The following is a 16,437-nucleotide window of genomic DNA, read 5'->3' on the forward strand; positions in this document are numbered from 1 at the left end:
ATCATCAAGGTAGACGAATATGAACCGGTTCAACATGTTCCAGAGAACGTTGTTTACCAGGGCCTGGAACACAGCAGGGGCGTTGGTCAGTCCAAACGGCATCACCAGGTATTCGTAGTGCCCGCTAACTGTGTTAAAGGCGGTCTTCCACTCATCCCCTTACCGGATCTGTACCGTATGGTAGGCGTTCCAGGGGTCCAACTTGGTGAAGATGGTAGCCCCTGGAGAGGCTCGAATGCCGAGGCGATGAGTGGAACCGGGTAACAGTTTTTAACCGTGATGTCATTCATGCCCGGTTGTCGATACATGTGCGCAGGTTTTTTTTCCTTCTTCTCCACAAAAAAGAACCCTAAGACAGAGGAGGAGGCAGAAGGACAGATACCCCTGCAGCCAGGGAGTCCTCAATATACGTCTCCATTGTTTTCTGATACACCTACACGTACAAACTTAATAGAACATGATATTGACATTGGAGGTGCTGACCCCATTCGTCAGCGGTTCTATAGAGTTTCTTCAGAGAAACTACGTTGTCTGGATGCTGAGGTCAAGTACATGCTGGAGAGTAAGATAGCAGAGCCTTTCTCCAGTTGGGCTTCTCCCTGTATCTTGATCAGGAAACCGGATGGAACAAACCGTTTTTGTACGGACTACCGTAAGGTAAACAGTGTCACAAAGCCAGATTCATTTCCTCTTCCTCGGATGGAGGACTGTGTTGATCAAGTCGGTGCAGCTAAGTTTGTGAGCAAATTTGACCTGTTTAAAGGCTATTGGCAGGTGCCACTGACGAGTAGGGCACGTGAAATCTATGAATCGTTGGAAGTGACTATGAATCGCTGGAAGTGACTATGAATCGTTGTGAGTTGTAAAAATTAAGAAGGACCCTGATGTTCTTTTCGTTGGAGCTTGTAGCTGTTGATCTTTTGTGCCATGTTCCTGAATGTTTACGTGACTGACCATTGTTTCGGGTTGTCATGTTCTATCTTTCCTGTCTGTTCCCTCCTGGTCTTGTGTTCTTCTTTCCTCTTAAAATATTGCTTCCTATGCACAAAGGTTGCTGAGGTCTGGGGAGGAGGAGGTTGGTTGGTGCAGGTGGAGGTGTGAACACATAACCCCTTGTCAATTTGGGACGCAGAGGCCTGTGTCAATTTGGGACGCAGAGGCCTGTGTCAATTTGGGACGCAGAGGCCTGTGTCAATTTGGGATGCAGAGGCCTGTGTCAATTTGGGACGCAGGGGCCTGTGTCAATTTGGGACGCGGGAGGCCGGTATGTTGTTCCGGGGTCCTTGTTGGTCCCCGGTTTTATGGGGGGGAATGTGACGACCCTCCCACTCTTGTCTGCCGTATTCTGTCTTTGTTCTTGTTTCCTTATTAGGATGCCGGTGGGCGGAGTTGGGAGGGTCGTCAGCTACATGGGAAACACCTGGGCCAGGTGTCTCCCAGGATAAATAGACCTCTTCCACATTCATGGAGGAGACTCTCTCCATGCAGACACCTTTGTAGATTGTGTTGTGGTTCTTGGTGACTTTTTGTTTGTTTGCATTGGCACCTTTCAACACCCTGCATTATCACATTCATGCATGTAAACACTCACTTACACTACTGATTACTGATTACACACACCATTGTATATTTTCCTTAGTTGCTTTAGTTAATAAATATATATTTTGTTACTCCTTATCTCCACGTTGTCTCCCTTTGTTACGGGCTTTGAGCCGGTTCGTGACAAGTGTCTCCGGACCTGACAGGGAATAAAGCCGCCCCACAGGCGGTGTAGTGTCCTTGAGAAGGTTGATGGCGCAGTCAAAGGGCCGATGCGGAGGAAGTGCGATGGAATGAGCCTTGCTGAAAACCTCCCAGAAGTCATGGTATTCCGGCGGAGAGGTCCGTGGCTTTTCCCAAGCCTGCAGGAAGACGTTCCGGGGCAGGCAGCGCCGACTTCAAGCAATACCCATGACAAAACGGGCTCCAACCCAGGATAGAACCAGTAGCACAGTCGATCAGGGGATTGTACCTCTGGAGCCAGGAAAACCTCAAAACCAAGGGTGCATGGGCAGGAGCTGCATATACTCACTGTGACTACCTGACACTCTCAGGTTAACCTCTTGCGACGAGCAATCCCGTATCCGGGAGCGTAATCATAGCCTCAAAAGCATTAGCATAACGCAGCGGACATAAATACTCCTAGAAACTTTTCCTATTCATGAAAATCTCAAATGAAATGAAATAAATATATTCAAACACAAGCTTAGCCTTTTGTTAACAACACTGTCATCTCAGATTTTCAAAATATGCGTCACAGCCAAAGCTAGACAAGCATTTGTGTAAGTTTATCATGGCATAATGCCGCTCAGCAAGGAAGAAGCCATTGCTCCAAAACCGCCATAAAAAAGCCAGACTACGGTTTGTAACTGCACATGGGGACAAAGATCGTACTTTTTGGAGAAATATCCTCTGAAGGCACTGTATCTTGAATTTTTTTTGTCAAAATGGAGTTTGGACAAAATAAAAATCATTGCCATGTTGGTACCACTCCAAAGAGAGCAACGCATGATGACATGATAACTATGATCATCATCATTTTATCTGGAATACTGTTTAAGTAGAGTTCAATATTAATTTTGAATATTGAGTGTAAAAATTGAAAACTGTAATTGTAAAAATGTATTTTTGGGCCTCATTGGAACACACGTGTTAATGTGTGTGGAGGGAGGGATTCCGTTGACAAGCTCACACACCAGTTCCCCATGCTTATTCAAGTTTATTTCAGACGTGCAAAAATATGGCATAGAAAACCATTCAAATAAATGTCTTGGCAGAGTGGATACAGAGGAATGGTGTAGTAGTATTAAACATGGTTGCTGTTACATATTTAGTATCATTGTCTCAATACAACAGAGATTTCAACTCTTAATGTGTTTTAAAGGCCCAGTGCAGCTGTTTCTATATCAAAAGCAAATAATTTCTGGGTAACAATTAAGTACCTTACTGTAATAGATTTCCATTCAATTTGGCGTTAATGGCTTTTTATGCGAGAACAAAAATTATAGGGCTGTTTACGAGAGGTCTGAGTGGGGAGGGGAAAACTGAAAACTAGCTGGTTTTGGCAGAGAGGTTTGGAACTATTTTTGTTATTGGTCTATTAAACAAATTTACCACATGGTGATGTCACCATGGAAAGCCGAAATTCCAGTCAATTCAAACCTTTTGATTAGAAATCCCTGTGAAAATTGTATTTTCAACCAGCAAATATTAGGAATAACACTGCTCAAATTGTTGCACACTTTTACATTGTTAGTTTCTTCAGCTGTTGTACAGTATTATACAAAACACAGGAACAACTTAATTTTAACTGCACTGGACCTTTAACTTAGGGATAGGCCCCTTTGTTCTCAATTTCCGCCTGAATGATGTGCCCAAAGTAAACTGCCTGTTGCTCAGGCTCTAAAGCCAGGATATGCATATATTTGGTACCATTGGAAAGAAAACACTTTGAAGTTTGTAGAAAAAATAATGTCGGAGAATATAACACAATCGATATGGTAGTAGAAAATCCAAAGAAAACCCTTTTTTTGAGAGAGAGAGAGACCATGCTCTTACAATGGCAAGTATAAGGGCATACTGAAAATTTGCTCCCAGGATGAGATTCCTATGGCTTCCACAGGGTGTCAGCAGTCTATGTTCAAGGTTTCAGGTTTGTAACTTCCAAAACTAATAAGAAATATCAGCTTTATTACAGGGACACAGTCTTGGAAATTCGTGTTGGCGCTCGCCATGAAGACAGGATGCACATGCTAAAATCGGTTTCCTAATTGAACATACTTCTTTCCGTAAGAAATATTATCGCTTGATTGCATTTTATGGTATCTGAGGAGTGCATAGAAGCGTATTTTGACTTGTTGAAACAAAGTTTAGGGGTAGATTTTCAGATTCCTTTCTCTGCAAGTTGAACGAGTGGATTACGCAAATCGATGGCGCCAACTAAACTGACTTTTGGGGATATAAAGAAGGATTTTATCTAACAAAACAACATTATAACTGGGACCCTTTGGATGACAAACCAGAGGAAGATTTTCTAAAAATAAGTGAATATTTAATCGCTATTTGTGAATTTATGAAACCTGTGCCGGTGGTAAAATATTTTGATGTGTGGCGCCATCCTCAAACAAACACATGGCATGTTTTCGCTATAATATCTCATGTAAATCCAACAGTGCGGTTAGATTAACAAGAATTTAAACTTTCAACCGATATAAGCCTTAAGATTATCATAGCTTGGTCCTGGATCTAGGACTAAAGGAGAGGTATTGTGATATGCCAGCATAGTAGTGCAAGATTAATTGATATTTCAAGCCAGCAATCCTCACCATGAAGAGTTAGAAACGCTGTTTTAATTCTTCACAAAGCTATTTATATATTCTTAGTTCTGAGAAACACTACAGGAATCAAACACATACATGAAAACACACTTAACAAAACAGCCCCGTCTATTCTCATGTCATCAGTCATAGCTAACCCTCTAAGGATGCTTTCCTAATGTCACCTTATTCCATTTATACAGTGGCTTGCGAAAGTATTCATCCCACTTGGCATTTTTGCCTTTTGTTGCCTTACAACCTGGAATTAAAATTGATTTTTGGGGGGGGTGTATCATTTGATTTACACAACATGCCTACCACTTTGAAGATGCAAAATATATTTTTTGTGAAACAAACAAGAATAAAACAAAAAAACTGAACTTGAGCATGCATAACTATTCACCCACCCAAAGTCCATTTGTAGAGCCACCCTTTGCAGCAATTAAAACAAGTCTCTTTATGTCTCTTTAAGATTGGCACATCTAGCCAATCGGATTTCAAGTTGGATGGGTTCCACTGGTGTACAGCAATCTTTAAGTCATACCACAGATTCTCAATTGGATTGAGGTCTGGGCTTTGACTAGGCCATTCCAAGACATTTAAACGTTTCCCCTTAAACCACTCGAGTGCTGCTTTAGCAATATGCTTAGGGTCATTGTCCTGCTGGAAGGTGAACCTCCATCCCAGTCTCAAATCTCTGGAGGACTGAAACAGGTTTCCCTAAGGAATTTCCCTGTATTTAGCACCATCCATCATTCCTTAAAATTCTGACCAGTTTCCCAGTCCCTGCCAATGGAAAACATCTCTACAGCATGATGCTGCCACCACCATGCTTCACCGTGGGGATGGTATTCTCGGGGTGATGAGAGGTGTTGGGTTTGTGCCAGACATAGCGTTTTCCATGATGGCCAAAAAGCACACTTTTAGACTCATCTGACCAGAGTACCTTCTTCAATATGTTTGGTGAGTCTCCCACATACCTTTTGGTGAACACCAAACGTGTTTGATTGTTTTTTTCTGGAAAACTTTTCATAAAGCCCAGCTCTGTGGAGTGTACGGCTTAAAGTGGTCCTATGGACAGATACTCCAATATCCGCTTTGGAGCTTTGCAGCTCCTTCAGGGTTATCTTTGGTCTCTTTGGTTGCCTCTATGATTAATGCCCTCCTTCCCTGGTCTGAGTTTTGGTGGTTGGCCCTCTTTTGGCAGGTTTGTTGTGGTACCATATTCTTTCCATTTTTTGTATAATGGATTTAATGGTGCTCTGTGGGATGTTCAAAGTTTCTAATATTTTTTTATAACCCAACCCTGATCTGTACTTCTTCAACTTTGTCCCTGACATGTTTGGAGAGCTCCTTGGTCTTCATGATGCCGCTTGCTTGGTGGTGTTGTAGATTCTGGAGCCTTTCAGAACAGGTGTATATATACTGAGATCATGTGACAGATCATGTGACACTTAGATTGCACACAGGTGGACTTTATTTTACTAATTATGTGACTTCTGAAGATCACTGGTTGCACCAGATCTTATTTAGGGGCTTCATAGCAAATGGGGTGAATACATATGCACGCACCACTTTTCCTTTTGTTTTAACATTTTTAAACAGGTACTATTTTTCATTTCACTTCACCAATTTGGACTATTTTGTGTATGTCCATTACATGAAATCCAAATAAAAACCCATTTAAACTACAGGTTGTAATGCAACTGAATAGGAAAAATGCCAAGGGGGATGAATACATTTGCAAGGCACTGTGTACACTAATTTTGACCAGAGCTCTATGGGCTTGATGGGCCCAGGTCTAAAGTAGTGCACTTTATAGGGAATAGGGTGCCATTTGAGATGCACTCTAAGAGACACTGGAGGAATGACGGCCATGAGAGTCCATTGTGAGCCTCAGCAGCAGTTAAGACTTTTGTATACTCTTTAGAAAAAGCACATGGAAGCACACTGGTATATGGTACCTATGTTATGAAATACCTTTGTAATGTGTGTGAATAGATTATGGTAGTACTGTTACTGATCATAGTGTTCTTCCTGTTGTTTCAGAGTAGCCTTGCTTGGGGTCAAAGATATTTCACTCATTCTACTTTCCTCCCTTTGGGCTTTGGATCATAACAGAGCATATTCTCGAAGAATGTAAGTGATGGCTTCTATTCTTTGGTTTGCCTTGAATTCATTCATGACTTCGGTTTTCAGTGTTGCTTTTCTTTGGTATTAAGCTTGTTCCACCTCTACTCAATGCTCATTTATTTTAATCTGAGGATGTCTCCTGAGAGAGAGAGAGAGAGAGAGAGAGAGAGAGAGAGAGTTAGAATACAGTAGATCTGTGTGTGCTGTGTGTGTGTGTGTGTGTGTGTGTGTGTGTGTGTGTGTGTGTGTGTGTGTGTGTGTGTGTGTGTGTGTGTGTGTGTGTGTGTGTGTGTGTGTGTGTGTGTGTATAACCTACCGGTGACCACTATGAAGATGATGACGGCCACACCCAGGAACATGGAGATACAGCTGAGCAGCAGAGAGAGACGACCCAGCCTCTTAGCTCCGTCTACATCCCCGGTCTGGAGAACAGACTGCGACTAGAGAGCAAGCGAGAGACAGAGATGGGAGTGGGGTGAGAGAGACAGAGTAGAGGGAATGTGGGGCAATAAGAGACGGTAACTAAAGCATTTATTTAAAGGGATACTTTGGTATTTTGGCAAAGCGAGAGTGAGATGAACTCGAGGATACCATTTTTATGTCTCTGTGTCGTGTATGAAGGAAGTTCGAGGGAGTTTCGGAAGCCAATGCTAACTAGCATTAGTGCAATGACTGAAAGTCTATGAGTATCTGTTAGCATACTTATTGCCAAAATCCCGAAATATCCATTAAACTGATTTATGTAGAAGTGACACACATACACATGTAGGGCCGGCTCCAAGCATAAGCGACATCAGTGGTTGCTTAGGGCCTGTCATGCCAAATAATGTCCCCTTGCCAAATAGTGTCCCCCTCAACGTCACAATGGGATTCGATGCTAGAGGTGTTGCTAGAACTTGCAACATTCTGACCGGATTATGTATTGAACCAAAGTGTCCATTGCTATGCTGGTTGCTTGGTTTCCTTGTAGTGGTCACGAAGGAACCAGGACACCAGCAGTTCTAGTTCACCTCAGAAGTGCTTGCTCAGTCCACACATAATTATTACCTCAGAATTGCTCTCCAAGGACGGTGTTTTTGATGGTGATAACCTGCTGACTACCTGCTGCTTCAGACGACCGAGAACACTGGAAAGAGAACACTATTTCTTTACCAGGAAAATAACCTCACACTCAACCTCAACAAAAAAAGGAGATGATCGTGGACTTCAGGAAACAGCAGAAGGAGCACCCTCCTATCCACATCGACGGGACAGTAGTGGAGAAGGTGGAAAGTTTTAAGTTCCTTGGCATACACATCACAGACAAACTGAAATGGTCCGCGCACACAGATAGTGTTGTGAAGAAGGCGCAACAGCGCCTCTTCAACCTCAGGAGGCTGAAGAAATTGAGCTTGTCACCAAAAACACTCACAAACCTTTACCGATGCACAATCGAGAGCATCCTGTCGGGCTGTATCACCGCCAGGTACGGCAACTGCTCCGTCCACAACCGTAAGGCTCTCCAGAGTGTAGTGAGGTCGGCACAACGCATCACCGGGGGCAAACTACCTGCCCTCCAGGACACCTACACCATCCAATGTCACAGGAAGGCCAAAAAGATCATCAAGAACAACAACTACCTGAGCCACTGCAAGTTCACCCCACTATCATCCAGAATGCGAGGTCAGTACAGGTGCATCAAAGCTGGGACCAAGAGACTGTAAAACAGCTTCTATCTCAAGGCCATCAGACTGTTAAACAGCCATCACTAACATTGAGTGGCTGCTGCCAACATACTGACTCAATCTCTAGCCACTTTAATAATTCAAAATTGGATGTAATAAATGGATCACTAGTCACTTTAAACAATGACACCTTAAATAATGTTTACATACCCTACATTACTCATCTCATACGTATATACTGTACTCGATACCATCTACTGCATCTTGCCTATGCCGTTCGGCCATCGCTCATCCTTATATATTTCTATGTACATATTCTTATTCATTCCTTTACACTTGTGTGTGTATAAGGTAGTTGTTGTGAAATTGTTTGATTACTTGTTAGATATTACAGCACGGTCGGAACTAGAAGCACAAGCATTTCGCTACACTCGCATTAACATCTGCTAACCATGTGTATGTGACCAATACAATTTGATGTGATATATTTGTCTTTATGTAAGTAAATATTGTTAAATAGGAATAAATAATTGAAGTTGTTTTTAGATGGTTTTTATATTCACATTGCTAGCGAATGGACTTATTTACCTAAGTTAGCTAGCTAATTGTAGCAGCTTTCTGTTTATCTAGCTAGCTAACTGTTATTGTAGCAGCTTTCTGTTTATCTAGCTAGCTAACTGTTATTGTAGCAGCTTTCTGTTTGTGTGTGGCTTGCACTTTAATGGCATCCCTCAAGGAGATTTTCTTTTATCTTTCCAACCAGGCGAAGTACTATGAAGGCACCATTGATCTCGACAAGAGGCGCAACGCAACATTCGTGGGGGGCAGAGAAATTCACAATTCAGGGTAACATAAGCATTTAGTTTCTATTACTGTTACTGTTAGATAACTGGAAGGATTTATGTACAACCATTTAACAACCATTTTTCATTAAATTTGTATAAAGATGTGTTTTCCTGTAGACATTGGCTGTGAAGTTGGCAAGTCATTTGGTATGTATATAGCATACGTATGTATCTGTCTTGAATTTCAAGTAACGTTTACAAGCATGTAAATATTTGTATATTTTTCCATTTGTTTGCTGGTAAATATTTAAAACTTGCTTGAATTGGCTGTAAATGTACCAGTATATATTTGCATACTAAATGTATTAATTGAAAGTAAAATGTTCAATTGACTAAAATGGACTCTTCAGTTGCCCAGTTTCTTACTGGTCCTTAAACCCCTTCTCCCAAGCCATTAATATTTTGTGTCCAATTCCAAATCAAATTTTAGGCCAGGGTTGGTATGGAATTGGACATTGGTTTCTAGTTAGTGTTTGCATATCTCGAGGTTCTAGATTTGTGTATGTAATATGGCAGAAGTCTCCCAGAGTCCATTACACAGCAGGGTTGAGTCATCACCATATTGCTACACCTATCCAAGCCCCATGTCATGTATACTCCCCCTCCGGCCTCTAAGTCATCAGGCTGCTGATTATCCCACACACCTGTCACCATCGTCTTGTGCACCTGCGCCTCATGACACTCATCTGGACTCCATCACCTCCTTGATTATCTTCCCTACATCTGTCACTCCCCTTGGTTCTTTCCTCAGGTGTTATTCAAATCAAATCAAATGTATTTGTCACAAACACATGGTTAGCAGATGTTAATGCGAGTGTAGCGAAATGCTTGTGCTTCTAGTTCCGACAATGTAGTAATAACCAACGAGTAATCTAACCTAACATTTCCAAAACTACTACCTTATACACACAAGTGTAAAGGGATAAAGAATATGTACATAAAGATATATGAATGAGTGATTGTACAGAACGGCATAGGCAAGATGCAGTAGATGTTATCGAGTACAGTATATACATATGAGATGAGTAATGTAGGTTATGTAAACAAAGTGGCTGAGTTTAAAGTGACTAGTGATACATGTATTACATAAAGATGCAGTACATGATATAGAGTACAGTATATACATATACATATGAGATGAGTAATGTAGGGTATGTAAACATTATATTAAGTAGCATTGTTTCAAGTGGCTAGTGATATATTTTTACATCAATTTCCATCAATTTCCATTATTAAAGTGGCTGGAGTTGAGTCAGTATGTTGGCAGCAGCCACTCAATGTTAGTGATGGCTGTTTAACAGTCTGATGGCCTTGAGACAGAAGCTGTTTTTCAGTCTCTCGGTCCCTGCTTTGATGCACCTGTACTGACCTCGCCTTCTGGATGATAGCGGGGTGAACAGGCAGTGGCTCGGGTGGTTGTTGTCCTTGATGATCTTTATGGCATTCCTGTAAAATCGGGTGGTGTAGGTGTCCTGGAGGGCAGGTAGTTTGCCCCCGGTGATGCGTTGTGCAGACCTCATTACCCTCTGGGGAGCCTTATAGTTGTGAGCGGGGCAGTTGCTGTACCAGGTGGTGATACAGCCCGACAGGATGCTCTCGATTGTGCATCTGTAGAGGTTTGTGAGTGCTTTTGGTGACAAACCAAATTTCTTCAGCCTCCTAAGGTTGAAGAGGTGCTGCTGCGCCTCCTTCACGACGCTGTCTGTGTGGGTGGACCAATTCAGTTTGTCCGTGATGTGTACGCCGAGGAACTTAAAACTTACTACCCTCTCCACTACTGTCCCGTCGATGTGGATAGGGGGGTGCTCCCTCTGCTGTTTCCTGAAGTCCACAATCATCTCCTTTGTTTTGTTGACGTTGAGTGTGAGGTTATTTTCCTGACACCACACACCGAGGGCCCTCACCTCCTCCCTGTAGGCCGTATCGTCGTTGTTGGTAATCAAGCCTACCACTGTAGTGTCGTCCGCAAACTTGATGATTGAGTTGGAGGCGTGCATGGCCACGCAGTCGTGGGTGAACAGGGAGTACAGGAGAGGGCTCAGAATGCACCCTTGTGGGGCCCCAGTGTTGAGGATCAGCGGGGTGGAGATGTTGTTACCTACACTCACCACCTGGGGTCGGCCCGTCAGGAAGGCCAATACCCAGTTGCACAGGGTGGGGTCGAGACCCAGGGTCTCGAGTTTGGTGACGAGTTTTGAGGGTACTATGGTGTTAAATGCCGAGCTGTAGTCGATGAACAGCATTCTCACATAGGTATTCCTCTTGTCCAGATGGGTTAGGGCAGTGTGCAGTGTGGTTGCGATTGCGTCGTCTGTGGACCTATTTGGGCTGTAAGCAAATTGGAGTGGGTCTAGGGTGTCAGGTAGGGTGGAGGTGATATGGTCCTTGACTAGTCTCTCAAAGCACTTCATGATGACGGAAGTGAGTGCTACGTGGCGTTAGTCGTTTAGCTCCGTTACTTTAGACTCTACTTTGTCTCTATACTGACGCTTAGCTTATTTGATTGCCTTGCGGAGGGAATAGCTACACTGTTTGTATTCGGTCATGTTTCCGGTCACCTTGCCCTGGTTAAAGGCAGTGGTTCGCACTTTCAGTTTCACGCGAATGCTGCCATCAATCCACGGTTTCTGGTTTGGGAATGTTTTAATCATTGCTATGGGTACGACATTGTCAATGCACTTTCTAATGAACTCCCTCACCGAATCAGCGTATTCGTCAATGTTGTTGTTGGACGCAATGCGGAACATATTCCAATCCACGTGACGAAGCAGTCTTGAAGCGTGGAATCAGATTGGTCGGACCAGCGTTGAACAGACCTGAGCGCGGGAGCTTCTTGTTTTAGTTTCTGTCTGTAGGCATGGAGCAACAAAATGGAGTCGTGGTCAGCTTTTCCGAAAGGAGGGCGGGGGAGGGCCTTATATGTGTCGCGGAAGTTAGAATAACAATGATCTAGGGTTTTACCAGCCCTGGTTGCGCAATCGATATGCTGATATAATTTAGGGAGTCTTGTTTTCAGATTAGCATTGTTAAAATCCCCAGCTACAATGAATGCAGCCTCAGGATATGTGGTTTCCAGTTTGCATAAAGTCAAATAAAGTTAGTTCAGGGCCCTCGATGTGTCTGCTTGGGGGGGAATATATACAGCTGTGATTATATTCGAAGAGAATTCCCTTGGTAGATAGTGCGGTCGACATTTGATTGTGAGGAATTCTAAGTCAGGTGAACAGACTTGAGTTCCTGTATGTTGTTATGATCACACCACGTCTCATTATTCATAAGGCATACTCTTCTTCTTACCAGAAAGATGCTTGTTTCTGTCGGCGCGATGCGTGATGAAACCAGCTGGCTGCACCAACTCCGATAGAGTCTCTCGAGTGAGCCATGTTTCCGTGAAGCAAAGAACGTTACAGTCTCTGATGTGTCTCTGGAATGCTACCCTTGCTCGGATTTCATCAACCTCGTATCAACCTCGTTGTCAAGAGACTGGACATTGGCGAGTAGTATGCTAGGGAGTGGTCCGCGATGTGCCCGCCCCGGAGCCTGACCAGAAGACCAATTTGTTTGCCTCTTTTACGACGACGTTGTTTTGGGTCGCCAGCTGTGATCCGATCCATTGTCCTGGTTTGAAGGCAGAACACAGTATCCGCTTCGGTAAAGTCATATTCCTGGTCGTAATGATGGTGAGTTGACGTTGCTCTTATATCCAGTAGTTCCTCCCGACTGTATGTAATGAAACCTAAGATTACCTAGGGTACCGATGTAAGAAATAACACGTAAAAAAAAAAACTACTGCATAGTTTCCTAGGAACGCGAAGTGAGGCTGTGATCTCTGTCAGCGGCGGAAGTCGAAAAAAACTCTGACTCTGTTTTCATGTTGGTGCGTTTGTTTGTTTTTTGGGTTCATTGTTTCTTTATTTATTTAAACACTCACTCCCTGAAGTTGCTTTCCGACTCTCAGCGAACTCGTTACACCCCATCAGGTCAAACACTACAAAGATAGAGTAGGGGGTTAAAGGCCTTAATCAAACTGGGTAAAATAAAAAATCATTGGCCTGTACCTTGACGTGGTGAGAGGGCTTCCAACTAAACCAGGCCCATGTTACTGAACCCCTGACTGCGACTGGCTGCCTGTCGAGGACAAGTGACAGGAAGAACTAGCTGCAGCACCTGATCAAGCATCTCTTGATTCTGCCTCTTTCTTCTCTCCTCATCCTTTATCTCTTTCTCTCCTCTCCCTCCAGACAAAATTCTGCATCTAGTGACTTCTGATTGCCCAACAATCTGCCCACTCATCACATCCCCTCCATAATCTAAAGCTACTGTTATTATCATGTTGTCATTATCTGCTAATAGAGTTTCCTAGCTGTATCATACTGGGCATATAATATGTGAGATACACAGATTAACCAAAAACACAGCAATGCAAACACAAAGAGAGCAGCAGTGCCTGGTCTTCGCAGTCTCCCTCTTCAAGTCCCACTCCCAAGACTGTCTGTTGAGAACAAGTGACAAGCATAACCTCTCAACCACACAACACCCACCTCTTTATTCCACACACCAGAATGAAGTATTTCAGTCTGATTTCCATGTGAGTGTCCAAAGAAATAATCGGTTAAAATAAATTAATGGACACAACTGTACCAAAAACAAAGTTTATGTATTAAAACAGCAGTTTCATAAGGTGTTCATTATTGTCAATTTTAAGGTATCCTTTGATGGTATTTATTTGTTCCACATGATTCATTGTTGTATCCCAGGACCTATAATAGATAAATATATATTCAACCACAAGGGTGTACTAATGAGCTGTACGAGATAGAAAAAATGAATCATAGTAGACAACTGAAATTATATTATTTCACTGTAGATAAGGGAAACATGACAGCCAGACAAACCAGTGTATGAATCAAATGGATTTGCAAATGAATGTAGTGGGAATTAGCTGACCTCGTAAGGTAAGTAACTTTGTGTCAAGGAGATTAAATGTTTTCTTTGCCATTTCCAAAACGTAGCAATGTTTAAGACATGGATTTCATGTTGTAACATTAACAAGGTCCCAAAAAGTAGTTAGAATTCATGTTTTCATTTTATTAGCTAAACAAAACTTGTTTTAACAGCAAAATTGTTGCGGAAATCAGCCTTGGTTGATGATGACAAGAACATGACAAGAACATAATTTTTGGTGAAATGATCTCCACAATTATAATCATTAGGTCATCACACCGTTGATATAGCAATGAACAGCTAATAGTTTAACGAATTCCATTGTGATGTAGAGGGGGACACTATTTGGCCAGGGGACATTATTTGGCATGACAGGCCCCCAAACCCCAGAAACACAGTTGGGGTTGTGCATTTGGTTGTGCATCATCAATTTTTCTCTTGTTATGTCAGTCACTGACAGTCACTCAATTAGCCATGGCAGCAAACCGTTTTTGGATTGGTAAGTTAGTCAAGCCAGCTATCTAAACTCTTAGTAGTCGTGGCCGAATACCATCCGGACATGCAGGGCATATGTGCCCAGGGGCCCTGACTTCCAGGAGGCCCACATTGATTTTGTGTCACGACTTCCGCCGAAGTTGGCTCCCCTGCCTGTTCGGGTGGTGCTCGGCGGTCGTCGTCACCGTCCTACTAGCCACTACCGATCCCTTTTTCGTTTGTCTGTTGGTTTTGTCTTATTAGTTTCACCTGTGTGTATTTTAGTTTAATTAGTGTCCTTATATATAGTAGGTTGTCCCGCCCTTGTTTTGTGCGGGATTGTTTTTGTTACTCTGTTGTATGGTGGTTTTTTCGTGTGGTTATTCTCCGGACTATTTTGGTCCTGTGTTTGGGCCGGTCTATTGTATGCGCCCTGTGTGTTGGCGTGACCGTTTCTGTGCGCCGGAGAATAAATTGACAATCTACTGAATCCTGCTCTCTGCGCCTGATTCCACCCACCACTCCTAGTAAATCGTGACATTTTGTTAGTCACTCTAACTCAGATATAATTAACATGGCATAAGTCTTGGCAAAATGTGTAGAATTACAGGAAATTAGTTTTAAAACTGCAAAAATGCCTCTCCACCCCATTGCAAAAATGGGTAGAATTACAGGAAATTAGTTTTAAAACTGCAAAAATGCCTCTCCACCCCATTCCAAAATGGGTAGAATTACAGGAAATTAGTTTTAAAACTGCAAAAATGCCTCTCCACCCCATTGCAAAATGGGTAGAATTACAGGAAATTAGTTTTAACACTGCAAAAATGCCTCTCCACCCCATTGCAAAATGGGTAGAATTACAGGAAATTAGTTGTCTCGTAGCAAACTGAGTAGAACTGCATGAAACGTGTTATACAATTGCTAAACCTCTTTCTGCCGCATGGCAAAATGTGTAGAATTACAGAAAGTTTGCATTAAAATGGCAAAATGTGTCTCTACTCCCCTTGGTTTGGAATTGCAGGAAATTAACTTAAAAACAAAAAAATGTCTCTGAAGCATTTGCCCACAAAATTTTGTTTAGGACCCCAAACGGTTAGGGCTGGCCCTTCCCACACATACATATTACTATAGGTTGAAAGCAAAATATCTTAGAGAATGCACCGCACCATCTCTCAAAATACCCCCAAATGCACTAATATATGGTGATGTTATTGGGTCGGCCTATAAGATTGGTGATATTCCAGATACAAAGCACTAGAGAAGATGATTAAGTTATGTTGTTACCATACCACAGACCAAAGCAAGAAAACTTACCATGTGAGCATACCACAGCGCGAACATGTTCACCGGCACAGCAAGACAAAAGCACGACAACACCGCAAGCCACAGGTAGCTCGGCGGCTCTGAACCGGGTGGCACCGGGGAGCGGAGGAGGAGGAGGGGGGGTCCGAAGCTCAGCTGGGACGGGGACACTGGTGCAGAGCCTGACCTTAATGGCGATTGGTGTCCGGTCTGCTCGGCATTCAGGGAATGGATGCTGCTTCTCAAGTTGAGAGATGTATCGGACGGTTTGAGGCTGCTTTCCCCGGTGGGTTCGGTGGTCACGGCGCTCAGGAGTTTCTCTGTGTCTTGGAAGTCGGTGGGATGTGAGACTTCCCTCTCCCCCAGGGCGCTTTTACCAAATGCGGCATCCGTGTTGATAGCCATTCTTTAGATACAAATTTCTATATATTCCTCCAAGACACGCGTCGGAAATCCCTTTTTGAATTAAACGTTGTATGAGCTTTCCTTTGATGAAATCCAATTTGTAAGTCGCTCTGGATAAGAGCGTCTGCTAAATGACTTAAATAACATATCTAATACCAATACAAAGTTATTGAATTGTACACTAAAAAACCAAGCAATTGAATCTTGCCAATATGTCCAATGTAAGCGTGATGATATTGATGTATCTCTAGTTCCACCCGGTTCTCCAGTCTTCACTAAGGTAAGTGCAAGCCCTGCTTTTTCAAATGGAAACCC

The 16,437-nt window shown here is 42.9% G+C and overlaps 1 protein-coding gene across 1 annotated transcript; it reads right to left on the reverse strand.

The window, feature by feature from the left end:
- Positions 1-401: 401 nt before the first annotated feature.
- On the reverse strand, positions 402-16,122 carry LOC135564003 (trafficking regulator of GLUT4 1-like). Its single transcript, XM_065008394.1, has 3 exons — positions 15,730-16,122; positions 6,805-6,928; positions 402-433 (listed from the first exon to the last, which is right to left on the reverse strand). Exons 1-3 carry the CDS (start codon positions 16,120-16,122, stop codon positions 402-404), a joined length of 549 nt encoding a protein of 182 aa, XP_064864466.1.
- Positions 16,123-16,437: the final 315 nt, after the last annotated feature.

This window comes from Oncorhynchus nerka, linkage group LG23 (assembly GCF_034236695.1).
Source record: "Oncorhynchus nerka isolate Pitt River linkage group LG23, Oner_Uvic_2.0, whole genome shotgun sequence".
NCBI classification, from domain to species: Eukaryota; Metazoa; Chordata; class Actinopteri; order Salmoniformes; family Salmonidae; genus Oncorhynchus; species Oncorhynchus nerka.

What these genes read in the sequence shown, in the direction of transcription:
- LOC135564003 (XM_065008394.1), bottom strand. Translation starts at nt 16,122, where the DNA reads ATGGCTATCAACACGGATGCCGCATTTGGTAAAAGCGCCCTGGGGGAG. An exon ending in CGCTGTGGTATGCTCACATG is followed by an intron (nt 6,929 to 15,729) that starts GTAAGTTTTCTT and finishes CTTGCTCTCTAG; the next exon opens with TCGCAGTCTGTTCTCCAGAC. An exon ending in CATCTTCATAGTGGTCACCG is followed by an intron (nt 434 to 6,804) that starts GTAGGTTATACA and finishes TTGTACGTGTAG; the next exon opens with GTGTATCAGAAAACAATGGA.